The 14,955-nt window shown below is 40.3% G+C and overlaps 1 protein-coding gene across 2 annotated transcripts; it reads right to left on the minus strand.

The window, feature by feature from the left end:
- Positions 1 to 2,043: 2,043 nt before the first annotated feature.
- Positions 2,044 to 9,270, minus strand: frzb (frizzled related protein). Of its 2 annotated transcripts, none has more exons than XM_067987684.1 (6): positions 8,463 to 9,270; positions 7,653 to 7,712; positions 4,286 to 4,351; positions 3,312 to 3,516; positions 3,127 to 3,190; positions 2,044 to 2,915 (listed from the first exon to the last, which is right to left on the minus strand). In XM_067987684.1, exons 1-6 carry the CDS (start codon positions 8,914 to 8,916, stop codon positions 2,775 to 2,777), a joined length of 990 nt encoding a protein of 329 aa, XP_067843785.1. In that variant the 5' UTR covers positions 8,917 to 9,270; the 3' UTR covers positions 2,044 to 2,774. The 2 variants fall into 2 exon arrangements, with proteins under 2 accessions (XP_067843785.1, XP_067843786.1); XM_067987685.1 differs by having other exon boundaries at positions 7,653 to 7,706; positions 8,463 to 9,267.
- Between the last annotated feature and the right edge of the window lie 5,685 nt (positions 9,271 to 14,955).

Here is a 14,955-nt window from a genome sequence, read left to right on the forward strand (position 1 = left end):
CCCCAAGTATTTTCTTTCCTATCTGTCCTGAATACCTTGGAGCCAGGAATATTAAGTACCCAATCTTCCCCTTCTTTGAGGCAGGTCTCTGTTATTGCCACTATAATCATAGTCCCATGTGACGACTTGACTCCGCAGCTTACCAATCTTATTTACCACGCTACGTGCTTTTACACACATGCAAAATTAAACTACCTCGCATTTGACCCCTGTCTGATCCCTCCTATTTCTGAACTACTCTTTACTCTAGTGCTACTTGTCCCTCTCAGTCCTTGTTTCTCCTCTCTAATGTTTCCTCATGGTGCCCACCCTCCTGCCAAATTAGTTTAAACCCTCCCCCACAGCACCAGTTAACCTCCCCATGAGGACATTGGTCCTAGCTCTGTTGAGGTGCAACCCATCCATCTTGAACTGATCCCTCCTGCCCCAGAACTGGTCCCATTCCTCAGGAATCTGAAGCCCTCTCTTCTGTACGATTGCTCCAGCCACACATTAACCTGTCTAATCCCACTCACTAGCATGTGGCATTGGGAGTAATCCAGAGATTACTACCTTTTGAGGTCCTGCTTTTTAAATTCCTTCCTAGCTCCTGAAACTCTGAATGCAGGACCTCGACCCTTTTCCTTCCCATATTATTGATTCCCACATGGACCATGACTTCTAGCTGTTCCCCTTCCCACCTCAAAATGTTCTTCACCCTCTGTGATGTCCTGTGTTGTAAATACTTCTGAATAGGAATCCATCTTACCCTGAAGTAATTTGTTTCAGTTGCCTACATTTGCACTGCAGAGTTTGTACTGTCCTGGTGCATTGCTCGGTAAGATTGCAGAGGTGTGAAGTAAAAGATTTTCTACTAAACTGTCAGTTTGCTAAGAGAAGTTGTCTTTAACTTTAAACAGGGAAAATATAAATCTCCATGTTTGCTGAACATATATGAAATACACACAGATCAGGGAAACTAAAAAAGTCATGGCTGGGAACAGCAAAACCCTAGCTATTTAGTAGTAAAGACTATTTTATTTTTGACATGGATTTGTCCAGAAGATGGCTAAAACTGTAGTATTAAACAGAAAATGAATAATTCAAAACAATTTAACCTCTGTTAAAGAACAAAATCACAATCAGTTCATGAATTGAGTTGTGTTAAATTAACAGTCTGTCAACTTCTTACCCAATACCAAAATTAATGGCACTGGCAGGAGATGTGATCAATGTTTTTATGCCATTTTAATGAAATCTTATCCTTAGATGCTCTATAGATACACAGTAACCTGAGTTCTTACCCCAAACTCAGATTATTGGCAATGACTACACTGTTTACCCTGGGAATTCTACTTTGAATTAGCTGTAAATGTACAAGTGAATTTGGCTCTGTCGGACAAATTAATCATTTGCCTTTATGTTTAATCAAAGCAGCCAGTAACACGAGGAGTAGAGTATCTGCCCTTCTCCCAAATGTTTTTTGGCTCAAGTTCTTGGACTATATCGCTCAAATCAAGTTGCTGAGTTTTGGCTGCTTCAGTTAATTTACTAAACAGATAGCCTCACAGAATGGAGTGTTCCTTATTGAGGAGATGAAAATATTGTTTTGTCTTATTGAATTATGTCTTCTCCCACGCGGTAACAAACAACAAAAGATTGTCATGGAGATTGTCACAGCCTAATCCAGCTCACCGTCCGCCAGCTAAAGGAGACTATATGTTAGGAAAAAGAATTAAGTGAATAATTTTAAATAAAAGAAAAAATATCAACATGTATCTACACATGATTTGTTTTGATGCTTCAAAATATTCAGGATTAAAAACTGCATTCAATAAGATTCAAAGTCAGTGCCTTAATCACAATGCTATCTTGTTTTGAATATGTTGAAATCTGAAACTGAAATTAAATGCTATCTTTTACAAAAGGTGATCTCACTCTTACATTACCTTCACTTGAATGTTAAAAATGAAGCAGAACTGAATCACTGGTAAACCACCAATGTGTTTGTGTATTTGTAAAACTGTAGTATGCTTGTAATGTCCATCACAATACCAAGTCAAGTGATTTTCAAAGAATTATTTATTTAATAGTTCATAAAACATAAAATTTTAAAACTAATTTGATGCAAGCATTGCTCCTTATCTTTCTATCACACAATCATCTTGCAGTTTGTCATTTGCTCAATTACTAATTGTAGATATAATTGGATAAGGCTGATTAAACAAGCCACCAAATAACATTGGTATGTTATATCCAGTGTTTGTTTTACAAGTGCTGTTGGTCATCCCTATGCTTCTTAGCTCACAATATGGACTTAACTGAGCCAGTGGTTTGGCATCATCGTCGTCATCAGATCTGACAGGCAACGATTCTGTATCTGGGGCTATACAATCTTGGCCTTGAGACATCAACTATACCAGAACATTCCGATCCTTACACACTCCAGACCCTTGTCCAGACATTCTTTCAATGAAATATGTGACCACAGTCTCAGGGTTGCGTAACCTAGAAACGCAATAAATGTGTACCATCGGATTAAAAGCAACTCATCAAATCCACTCCCCAACGTATTCTGAGAAAGTCTTCACAAACGAGGACAGTGCAGGAATTCGATGCTGCTTTTTTTCTTATTACACTAATATTCGTGCAAAAAGGACAAAAGACAAAGTTATAGAATAGCTAAATTTCATAGTCGTTACTGGACATACGTGCAATAGTGCAATTTTCTTGTGCCACTCCAAGAATGCAGACATTTTTATACTGTCCAAAGGACTTTTCGTGCAAAATGTTTACTAGCGTGCTCGCTTTGCATTCCTGCTTTTGTTCCTCTGTTTGGATGCGACTGCTGTATCTCTCGGCTGTATACGTCTCTCTCCATTTTGTTGGCCGCTTCTCCCCTTCCTCCTATCCTGGCGGAGCTTCTGATCCCAGTTCTGATATTCACAAAAATACCAACTTAATTTACACATTATTCAGTATGTATCTCCTTTTACAAAATAATTCAATGGGAATGCGCGTGTTAAACTGGTTATTTCTTTCTCGTCACGCTTCTCCAATTTAACTTCATTATCACAACGTTTCTTTTAATAACTGAAGTAGGCAAAAAAAAAAGTTTATACGGTATAAAGCAGCCTGATACTTTACCTTGATTCTTTTCCCAAGTCGATCCTTCCATTTTACAGCTATGGAACCCTCAACCAAAAGTAACCTGTGCAAAAAAAAAAGACAACCCAACTCGATTAGTACTAACCAGGTCCGTGGTAGCTCAGACAAATAGATTTGACTCATGTGATCTCAGATATAAAACGGTGAAAACTTGTTATCTGTACCTCGCCCTCTCTTCATCCTCGTAGCCCATAATAACGTACTCTTCGTTGGTTTTGATTTCAGGACAGAGACAGGCGGAACTTGTGTGAAGCGTCACTGTTTCCTTTGGAATGTTCACCAGGGAAGATTTCAGAACATCTTTCACTTCCACCGTCGTGGCAACGTCGTGACATTTATTTCTCACTTCTTTCACTTTGGCTCGAATGACTGGAATTAGTTCCCCAATAAATAATATTTATTTGCACATAAAGACAGTTCACATATTTAATCTCGACAACATTGTCGTGCTTCAGGATTGGGGTGGGTGGCGTTGGGGGGTTGGTGGTTGCAGCCTGTTTTATTCCTATTTCATCTATCCTCTATGGAGCAGTTTAATGGATGAAGCGCCAATAATCCCAACTATCTGTAATAGTCTTTAGATATAACAAGCCCTGAATTGTATGCCAGAAGACTGACTATTGCACCAGACTATTGCAAGGCCAGTATAAATTCAGGCACTGCAGTAATTCTGTTGCTTATTATTCACATTTCTATAATATTCCCAATAATAAAACGAGCTGTTAGTATTTAGTCAAAGATGAAAATGAAATGTTGTCCTTTAAACAGTAAACATTACGTTCCCGCGAATTGTATTCTTCCAACGTGGTATTGGAGTGTTTCGTATTTTCACAATTTAGATGGTATCATCCGACACTATGTGAAACATACTATTTTAGATTGCACTATTTGCTTTTTTTTTAAAAACGCGGATTACTGAATCACCAAAAATTATAGATAATATAATTTACACGCAACCTCTCTGATGTGTGACCTAAACGAACATTCGGGTGAATAAGAGAACTTGCTTAAAGCCTAGGTAAGATGCAGGTTTGTTCCCCCCCACCAACTCATATCTTTTTCTTACTTCCGTACAGTCGAAAAGGCCGCGTGAATGACACGTGTTCTTACTATAAAGTCCATAAGGAGGGACACTTACCGTAATTATAGTTGTTCTTCAGGTAAACTTTCTGAGTGAGTTTTACTGCCGGACACTTGCAGCTATCTGAAGAGGAAAACACGGAGGTGTGTTGAAGTGTGAGGTAAAGTGACAGTTTATATTGTGTGTTTCAGGCCATAAACTGCACGTGTTTCTCCAGCAGGATGGCCAGCAAAACAAGTCCCTAGTTGGACTGAGCACCATGCGCGGGCACCGCCGAAATAAGCACTGGATTGTGGTCTGTGAAAATGAAAAGCGAATACCGTCCCCAACGGCGTTTAATTTATCCTAACAGTCACTGCCCGTCTTTTACCGGTAATTTATAATGTGCTCATTTATGCAGAATGGAAGAATGCAGTTATCGTCTGCGGCCATGGGTTGACACGTGAGCACCTCATTTGGCGCCAGGTGCACGGGGCATGTGAGGCGACCCTATCGGTGCAAGGTGTATAAGAGTTTCCAGCTGATCTAATTTGTGGGCCGCCTACCACGGGACCTTGAGATGGCAGGATTTTACGTGGCATCTGAAGGCTCGATAGTATGTGACAAGTTGCTATAACACATGAGGAATGATGAGATGGGGGAAAGAAGAAGGTTATGTGAAAAGTAGATGTTTCATTAGATATCAAGGAGTTTATATGACATGTGAGGAGGGGTCATCTGGTGAGAGGAGTTTGCTGGTTCATAGGGATTTTCCATGACACTTGAGAGATAGGGTACAACAGGGCTGTAAACAAATTAATTTGCTTCCAAATGCTGTTCTGCATCCCTCCCTCCTAACAACCACCGTCGGTGGGACATTTCTAGGATGGTCTGGGGGCATGTTCCTCTAAAGCTTGAACTTTTTACATTTAAAAGGTGCAAATTATGAATTCTGTTTATATTAAATAATTTTTATGATCAACTGATAAATGTTTACTCTTAAAAAATGTAGGAAAAAATGAGTGGGTTCATCCATATCCAACATACCAACCAGATCATGGCTTCCTCCAAAAATTACATCAAATGGTTACTTTCCCTCTTTCACAGAGGAACTCTCCATCTCCACGGGGACAATCTTTCCCTCCAACCCTCTCCCCAGTTTACAGATGGGTTCTGCCCCCAACTCGCTAATTCACATTATCCCTCCCTGGTCCACATTGGCACTTTGCCTCCTTGATGTGCTTTGCACTGCCACCCGCCCGCAGCTCCTATCTGTTATGACTACTGCTTAACTCTCACCCCTTCACAGAGGCACACTGTGCTGCAGGCAGGAAGCCATGATTTATTGAGAGGCCAGGAATTCCCGGTTGCAGCACAGAGTCTGCTCCTGGAAGAAAACAGCAGCGCCAAGTACCAGCGACACGAGTAGGAAGAACACCAGTAAATGGAGCTTGGGGCAGCAAATCTGCTATTGTAGCGCTCCAGTAGCTGATGTGCATCCCCAGGAACTGAAAAGTGTGTGCATTTACCTAAACTGCGCATCCCTCGCTATTGTGTTGGGGAAACGTGTTTAATGCTAAAGGTCGCATTGGAGCTTGGGGAAGTGTACATATGATTCAGCTGGAGCCTTTAGACCGTCACTTTAGTCCCAATGCTGCTGTGGCTGTTACATAGAATTTCATAGAATTTACAGCACGGAAATTGGTTGTTGGTCCCTACAGTCGGTGTTGGTGCTTATCTTCTACAGGAGCAGTAATCCTAATCCCATGTGCCCGTCCTGTTCCCACATCCTCTTAGCCCGCTTTCCTTCAACACCTATCTAACATATTCTTAATTGTTGACATAGACTCTGCTTTAATCACTAACTCTGGGTAGCTTATTCCACAGCCTCAACCCTCTGTGTAAAAAAATCCTGCTCTTTGTCATGCATGTTATCTTATATCTGTGTCCTCTGGTTCTAGACCCCAAAGTTACTTACGTTCAATTATACTGGGCATGGCGAAGTAAGTGGTTGTGGTTTGGGGAATCTGTATTACACTTGATCAAGGTTCAGATAATGCTAGAACTGACAACTTTCTGAAAGAAGAAGCAATCACTGTTGTGCTACATGATGCTGCTGCCAGAAAGGGTGCTGGCTCAAGTTTTTGACGTGCGTTGAAGAATACGATCTCGCTCACACTTACCTCCCAAAATTGCAGCACCATGTGCATTTTTTTTATTCGTTCATGGGATGTGGGCGTCGCTGGCGAGGCCAGCATTTATTGCCCATCCCTAATTGCCCTTGAGAAGGTGGTGGTGAGCCGCCTTCTTGAACCGCTGCAGTCCGTGTGGCGAAGGTTCTCTCACAGTGCATATGCAGTTATATACCAAGTCTGCACAGTTTCAGATTAAGACACCGCTCATCGTATGCGTATTTGGAGGGTGGTATTCGGCCATGTCAGTAAAGGTAGACTGGCTTCTTTCGCATTATGATGTGTAACAACATATTACTTTTTGCGGCATTGTGTCTGCTTCTCATATTGTACTAGGACAAATAAAGGTGACTCCGGTTGGACGGCCAATTCCCATTGGCCTCTGTGGTGTTAGTCTAGGGTACCGATTTACAGTTCAGTGGTATTCTATACTGGTGGTAACGATAGGTTGATACCAGCATGAATATAGTACCAGGTTTCTAGCGCAACATTATGTGTGTCTGTCGAGCAAAGGATTTCATTTGGCTTCGGCTAAATTTTCTCTGTTGGCAACGCATGAAAAAATAGGTAAAAATACTTAAGGCGCAGCTCTAACTTTTCAATCATTAGATACATTAGTATAGAATGATATTCGTAAAACTCCCATTCCATAAACCAATGTGTGCATTTGCTGCCTGCCGGGCCAGCGTGCTCAAAGCTCCAAGAATAACCCCTTTCAGTTTACTTGATGTTCGGAGAAGGCGGCACTTACGGCATCCCCTTACTTGGCGTTGCAGGAACAGCCCTGTCCTAACATCTATCACTTCCTCCATCTTCGACACCAGTTTTTTGATTATTCGGTGATTAACGACCCTTACAGTTACATACATTAAAAGTAGGATACACCTTTAACCAAAAATGAGTGATTATTACTCATGATGAATTACACTTGGCAGGTCTAAGTTGTTTACTGGGAATGTTGCTCACTCAAAAGTGTATTGTATAGATGTCCCAGGTTGACCAATATGAGAGTCTTTAATACACAATTGACATTCAGAGGTGTCCTAAGGAGGCACAGGGTGGCCCTGTTTTAGTGGTCTTCAACTTCATTGATGATTCATAATGTCACTTCTCATAGTAATTGTGAAATGAGCTTTTTTTATTCCATTTACTTGGACATACATGTGGACCAAGTACAAGTTTAACCGCGGTCAAGCGTACTGTGTATTTTGCATGTTCTTTTATGGCAAAGTAAAAAACATTAGATTACTTACCGCCTCCCAAGTTCCTGCAGTTACTATTGGGAGAATGGATCGATAGGTCCGGAACTGTTTCTTAAAAACAAAAGTAGCTCAGTTAAATGTTTCTTACAAAGATTTTGTCGAACTTTGAGTTTACTGAGCAATTGATATAAACCGATAAAAACGTCCGGACTGATGAGCATTTTTTAGTAAAAATACAATTACATTTCTGCAATTTGTCATAACTATCACCAGTAAATCTGGCCATCTTATTCCTTTGCATGTTAAGCCTCTGTAAGGACCACAGTATGGTTCTGCGCGGTAATTTATATGTAAATACCCCGTGGACGACTTAGCCTCTATTGTCTCCTTTTAACATTTTCAAATCACTATCCCTTCAGCATTTTATGTAACAAATACCATGCTTATGTTTACTTGCTGACGACCTCGAGGACGCTACGAATTCATGTTAAAGTCCGTTCACACCTAAAGAGGTGTATTATTTAGCAATACACGATTATACATTGCAAGCCAAAAATCCTAGAGATCTTAATGTCAATTAAGGCATCTTTACAGCGGCCAAACAACTACCGCGCGCAGCGTTAGTTGGAAAGTTTCATAAATATTGAAAAATGATTTAAAATCGCCATTCTATTTACAACATAGTAACGTATGTGTAAGAGAATCTACCGATTTCGTGATTCAGTGGCTTATTTTGCATATTTAGAAAACAAAAACTAGTAGCACACCCTTCTTCGAAATCATTTGGATCTGCTTGAGAATGCACTCTATGTAACTACCATTCAGCTGTGATTTACACACGTAGACAGATGTAAAACTCACCGGGTGCATCGGCTGTCACGATGGCTTCGGGGGAGATACAGACTCCCCGGTCGTAGACGGGGAACTCCTCGCAGGCGAGGTTCTCCGGCCAGGTATGGTTGTACCTTCTCATGACAGGCTCACAGCCATCTCTTGCTCTCTCGCACACCGATTTACAGGGCTTGATGGGCTCGTGTTGAAAGTCGATGGTGCAAATCGGCGCATACATCGCACAGAGGAAAAAGAGCAACACCGGGCTGCAGTTAATGCCCACCAATCCCTCGTACTGCTCGATGGCCAACACGGCGTTGTCCTGGGTACTGTGGTGCAGATGGTTCGGCATCTTCGTCATGTTCCAGGGCATTGGCTTGCACATCGGGATCCGGATGGGCTCGCAGGCAGCGGCTTCTACCATGCGAACCAAACCCAGGCAACCCATCCACAACAAGACGGAGCAGACCCCAAAGCGAAGCATCGTAGAAGCCGGAGTGTTTCAGTCGGACCTCGTTAGATGTATGCGGCTTGAAATACTGAATGTTCTGTATTACTGCTACTGGAGAGTTCTTAAAGCGGGCTTGAGTTTCTCAGCGCTGGAGTTTTGAAGGGACGGTGCTCAGGAGCGCGCTGTCGCTTTCCTTCCCGCGTGAAACTGACCAGACTCCGTTTTTTTTAAATCCTTGTATCTTTCTGCCCAAACAGTGCGCCCTCCTTCCCTCAACCCAGTCGGCTAATGAGTGCGTTTACATCACCAGCCAAAAAACGATGCACTTTTATTACTTTTCAAACAGCAGCCGTATGACGCGATTTTGTCCTGTTCCATTTGAAAAATTGCCCATCAAATGACTGTAAGGTCGGGAATTTATGATTTTAATCACCAATAAAATATGTTTCTCGTGCTTTTTGGGCGTGTTAGTAGTGTCTCTTATTCAGGCAGTGAATGATTTCTTAGGTCAAGATCATTGCCACGGTTTCTGACTGCTAACTATTCAATGAACGTGCGACTTAAAGAAAATAACATACAGATAAATAAACCAACTGATTTTAAAAGTCCTGACATTCCAGAAAAACACAAAATACACTAACAAAATACTTCAGCAATTCTACTCTTAATTTCTGAAAAACACGTCGCAGAAATAGCCCCTGGCCCAAAAAGTAAATACATATAAAACCAAACAAATGAAAGCAACGAGTAAAATTCGGGGCTATTGAAATATCATGATTTTGTTGTCTGTAGCTTTAGTTTAAGCAACAGTCATAACTTGCCACCAGGTTACATGAACTTGTTTCGCGTAATATGTGAATATTTGTAGATTGAAGCATAAAGGAAAAATGTCAACAATGCAACATGAAAATAGAGATTTAAAGCTGATTTAGTAGGATGATTCAATTATCGATTAATTGCAAGGATGCAATACGAGTTTGAAAGTGCCACAGACCACTATTTTAAATAAACAGAGAATTTCGTCAGTGATAAAAAATAAAATTGTGTGCCTAGAATATTTGCTGCATATCTTACAGCACTGTGAACTGTAGTGCCCGTGAGTTTCTAGTGTAGAGCTAACGGTTGCACGTTGGGTTTCTTTTTAAATTAGAAATTTTACTGGTGGCCGGCGAGCAAAGTTCTCCAAATGTGTGAATGTGCACAAGTTCTGGTTTACCATGACCAAACAGCAGCACCAGCGGAAAATAGGCAGAGTCCCAAAGGCATCAACACATTTCTAATATACAATCTTCCATTTTCCTTTGTGGTGAGTTTTCTTTAAATTTCGCTTTGTGGATTCATAATATGCCGGAAAATTGAATTTTAATGGGAAAGAATGCGCTTTGTGCATTGCTGGAATATGTAAGACCTCTATAATTTTAGTATTTATTATCCAGGTTCAATTTACATTGTCAAGATAGAATTCTGCGGCGTTACATACGGTATGTTTTATCCAGCAGATGAAACTATTGAGATTATATTTTTTATGGCTGGAATGATGTCTCCCTAAAAATTGGTCTGATAACTGCCCTTGTGACATGCAGATCTGGCACTAGTATCGCAATATATGTTGTCCCTACTAATCATCAATTGCCTAATTACAACTTCCAGTGTCCAGAGAGAGCGGTAATGGCTTAAGTCTCCACAGCCCAAACTATCCACAACATAAATACTAGGGCATATATTTAAAATAATAATTGCTAATAAAAATAGCTTCAAAGGGCTCTGGCGCATTGATAGTGGTCCAATTCACTTTGTAATTCAACATTAAAAGAATTTCAACGCATTTACGAAAAAACACTTTCTTAAAATAATAATTCTTCAAATGTATATCTTGCAGGTAAATACAATGGGCCGGATTTTGCTGTTAGGGGCGAATTCGCCAGCTGTTCGTTAGACTTGCACTATCCCATAGACTTTATCTGAGCTTTTGCAGGGCAAGTTACTGTAAATTAGAGATCCAAACAGCATGGTGCTCTCTACAGGACACCTGGGACCTGTATGAACAGGGCAAGCATCTGTGTGTCTCCTTAACCAATCAGATTAAGAATCGTTAATGAGCAGTGCAGAGATTGAACCAGGGAGTGTAAGTTAAAAGAGTGAATTCAATGTCAAATCAAGTAAAGTAAACGAAATAGAGAGGGGGAAAGAGAGATTGGATTAAGAGACAGAGATAAAAGACACAAAGAAAAAGAAAAACATTTTTATTTAATTTTTAAAAAATATCCAACAATAATTAAAAGCTGAAGGAATGAGACTCCACACTTGTAAAAGTTAATTTTCAGTGCCAGAGAGGTTAGTTGGCAGTAATTAAGACTTACCATGCTGTTAAAAGGTGACTTACACTGGAATGGACAAGCCGTATTTTTTTTTTGGCAAGTTTAGTCTGTATCTATGAGGTAAGTACAGGAACTTCACGGCGGGGAGCCAGGCAATGAGATGCTGTTTTCACGCAGCTTTTGGAGGAGCAGTGCATCTTGAACAGCAAGTTCCAGATTTCCACGTTTAACTGCGCATGTGCAGTCGCAGGAAGTTACTGTCTGAATTGCATATAAATAACGGTGAGTGCTGTTAGCCTCACCGTTATTTTTACAGCAAAATCCAACCCAATAATAACACATAAGTTAATCAGTTCTAAACCATTGTGGATGAAAGGTTTCAGCTGAAGCCTTGTGATTTTGTGGCACCAACACTTGATTACTGTCTGCATAGCCCTTTCAGTGCAGTAGTATTCTAGGTATATTCTACGCATGAGACTGTGGAACATTCAACCATTTTATGTTTCATAAATTAATTTAGTATACTAAAAATAGAATGCATGTCAAGTGTAGTGGTTTACCAACTTATTCAACTCCTGAATGCAAGTCACAACTAGTCCTACTTCCTTCCTGATTATGTAATAATCTGGTAAATGAGTGCCTAAATGAGGTATCCTGTAAGTACATACTCTGCTCCTTTCCCTTACATCCACTGTTGCATAATGGTAAATTCTTTGAGAAGTCCCGGGAGATTCTATTTTCAGTGGACACAGCTGAAGGAGGAACTGTGGTGTTGGGAGGCAGAAATGATTCCACTTATATGGCACGTTTTCCTTGCTTTGGATCAGATCACTAAATCATAGACATCATATATATATATAAACTCTATGTGCTAGATATAACACTCTATAGAGGGAAAGGATAATCCAGGAGGGGCTGTTCCACTCTGCAAAAGCACATCTCCTTGTCTGTCTTAGAGCAGCATCGTTAGCAGCAGATATGGACGAGTTTGTAGGCCGCACTATCCCATTCTTCCATCTACCAACAGCTGTAAGGCATTAATTTAGAAGGAAGTGGGTATTGGCATAACTGCTGTTTGAACAGTGGCTTTACCATTAGTGTTAAGATTAGTAGAAAAAGCAGCCTTGTCTTAGCATTACCTTTGCAGAAATATCAGCCTTGTCCAATTTCTGACACACACCTCAAATATGATCCTTGTCCAATTTCTATCATTCTATATGAAATGGTGACCTTACCTCTACTCCCAGACAATGCAAAATCCCTTATCACTACTATAGTAAAGTTTTCTGTGCATTGAAATTATATAGCTTGGAAGCAGAGAATTGCCTTTTACGATTCTAAAGGCCCCTCAGAAAATTGGATTTTCATTTGATTGAGTGCTTTATATTTGCTCTGCCAATCGGATAACTGTATTTTCATCAACTTGCTGCAAGGTTAAGTTGTCAGTTAGCTTGCTTCTTTTATCCCTCTCAATTCTTTCATTCTCTAACGAGTTCTTTTTATATAAATACATTCTTTATTTTTAACTTTTTTTGCACTGTGGCCATTATTCTTGTATTTCTTCCTTTTTCACTATTTTTTGTGTCTTACAAAAGGGATGCCAACTCCAGGAAATGGAATATATCACCCTTTTGTCAGGATTAAGTACTCTCATGGTATATACAGCACAACCAACATAGAAAAACTCACTTTACTCTGCCCTAACAATATACCTTAACCTTAGAACTTGCCTTAGAAAAATACCTCTGAATTACTTTTGAAGTACACTATCATCTAGGCAAATTAGTGGCTAATAGCCTTGAATCAGTTTTGTGTTGTGAGCCTGAACTCACTAGAAATTGGGTTGAAATTGTCTAATCTCATTTCACTGAGGGTCCTTTTGTCTGCACTGAGAGGAAACTTTCATCCCATCGATCTGAACTGGTTTCAAATCCAGGTCCCAGAGGAAAAACATTAGTTTGCTACAGAAAGCCGACCCAGAGTATCGCACAGTTCCCCTTTCTTGTCATTTTTTGAAGCAAAATAGATATAACAATACAGATTAAGGATAACAGGGAAGGGTGTAGGGGGACCAAGAGCAGGCTTTTGTTGGAAAGTTAGCCTTTTGGAAAGTATCTGGATAGATCATAATGGAAACAGTGGGTATTCCACAGACAGCCATAGTAGAGGACATGGTGTGGAGAAGATTTTGATATGTTGCAGAATGAATTTAGCAATTTTGAATGGGTAAGAAACTGGGGAAATAATACAGATAATTTGCAAAGGGGAATCAGCAAGGCTACAGACAGATATTGAAGGAATTTAGGATGTTGTGCAAAATAAACTCAATGACATTGTGAAGAAGAATCACAATTGGGCAGGGGAGAAGGGGAATCTGAAGTAGCTTCTGTCAGATCATGAGAAAAGGAAAGTACTCACCAAAAAGGCCTTTCAACATATAATCAGATCAACATGGCAAAGACTGTGTTTTGCATCTTGTATTATGTAGTGGAAAGTACAATCTTCGGCAGCTGGTCAGATTGGAAGGATAACCTATTTTTCTTTGTGTTTTAGTTAACTATTTCTTGAGCACAGAATATCAAAGGGCAAATCAGCATAGTAACTAAGACTGATTTGGATAAATTAGAAAGAGAGAAAACAATTTAAGTGTATTTATAATAATTTAAATACAATGCATGATTATATTGACAAAAGACTTATACATATTTTGAGTTTTATTCTTCTTGCATAAGGAGTTCTTCTCAAATGCAATATGACACATCACCAAAAAACTTTTTCCCACAACTTTCTTGCCTCCCCTCCTGAACTGCTTGGGCCTGACTATTGATTGCTAGCCATTGGAGACATTATTATTTATGAAAAATGGTATATGGGCCTCAGTATTCCATCTCAAAATGCATTGAAAATTCCTAGTTCAGGCTCCAGCTATGGAATAAACCATTACAAAAGTGTCAACAGGTATCTGCAGTACTAGTTACACTTGTAGGTGGTTCTTAAATGACTGATTTACATGTTAAGTCTGTCACAGTAATGTTAGAATAGGAAACCTATAGTTGATACTGCAAATCAAATTTCCTGAATCGTCCTGCACTTCCATCCACTGGCCACCTAGTGGCTCTGCAACATTTAGTTACTTCCAGCAGCCCATGACTGGAAGATTCAATGACCATGCCCAATCTATGAAGCATCATGGGACTTCCAAGCAAAGTGCAACACAAATTCCTCCCCCCCCCCCCACGCCATCCCCACACCCTGCTCCAACACACGCGATGGAGCAACTTTAGTAACTTTTTAAAGAAATGTGCCACTAGAAAGTTTCCCTCCCCCTTAAAATCTCCTTGCTCATAATTTCCACTGGACTCTCCCAGGTCGTGCCTCAGTGTAGCACATTGGAGAATTTCAAGAAGGTTCAGCTCCATCCTACCCCTGTCAAAAAAGAAGAATGGCATGATTCTGTGTAAGGTTCACCTCCTCCCATTGACTATAATTTTGGGGCAAGGGTGGATGAAACGTTCAGCTCACAACAACTCCTCCCCACTGAGAACAATTTCTGGTCTGAGGGGCAAAGAAAGTTTAGGTCAGCACCACATCAGGCCAGTGACACTCTGCTGATGTGTGGCCTTTTCTCAGGCCATTCATTGCCACCACCATATCTTTCTACAGCTAGGAAGAGAGAGAGAGAGAAGTAAAAGGAGATATAAAGATTCAAGGACTAGTGAAAGACACTTTGGTGGGGACAGAGATACAAACATTC

This window comes from Heptranchias perlo, chromosome 7 (assembly GCF_035084215.1).
Source record: "Heptranchias perlo isolate sHepPer1 chromosome 7, sHepPer1.hap1, whole genome shotgun sequence".
In the NCBI taxonomy this organism is placed as follows: domain Eukaryota; kingdom Metazoa; phylum Chordata; class Chondrichthyes; order Hexanchiformes; family Hexanchidae; genus Heptranchias; species Heptranchias perlo.

Bases quoted from the DNA above. Each gene is read 5' to 3' on its own strand.
- frzb (XM_067987684.1), bottom strand. From the start codon at position 8,916: ATGCTTCGCTTTGGGGTCTGCTCCGTCTTGTTGTGGATGGGTTGCCTG. The intron at 3,517-4,285 runs GTAAGTGTCCCT...AACTAATTCCAG, and splicing joins GAAGAACAACTATAATTACG to TCATTCGAGCCAAAGTGAAA. The intron at 2,916-3,126 runs GTAAAGTATCAG...TGTGAATATCAG, and splicing joins GACTTGGGAAAAGAATCAAG to AACTGGGATCAGAAGCTCCG.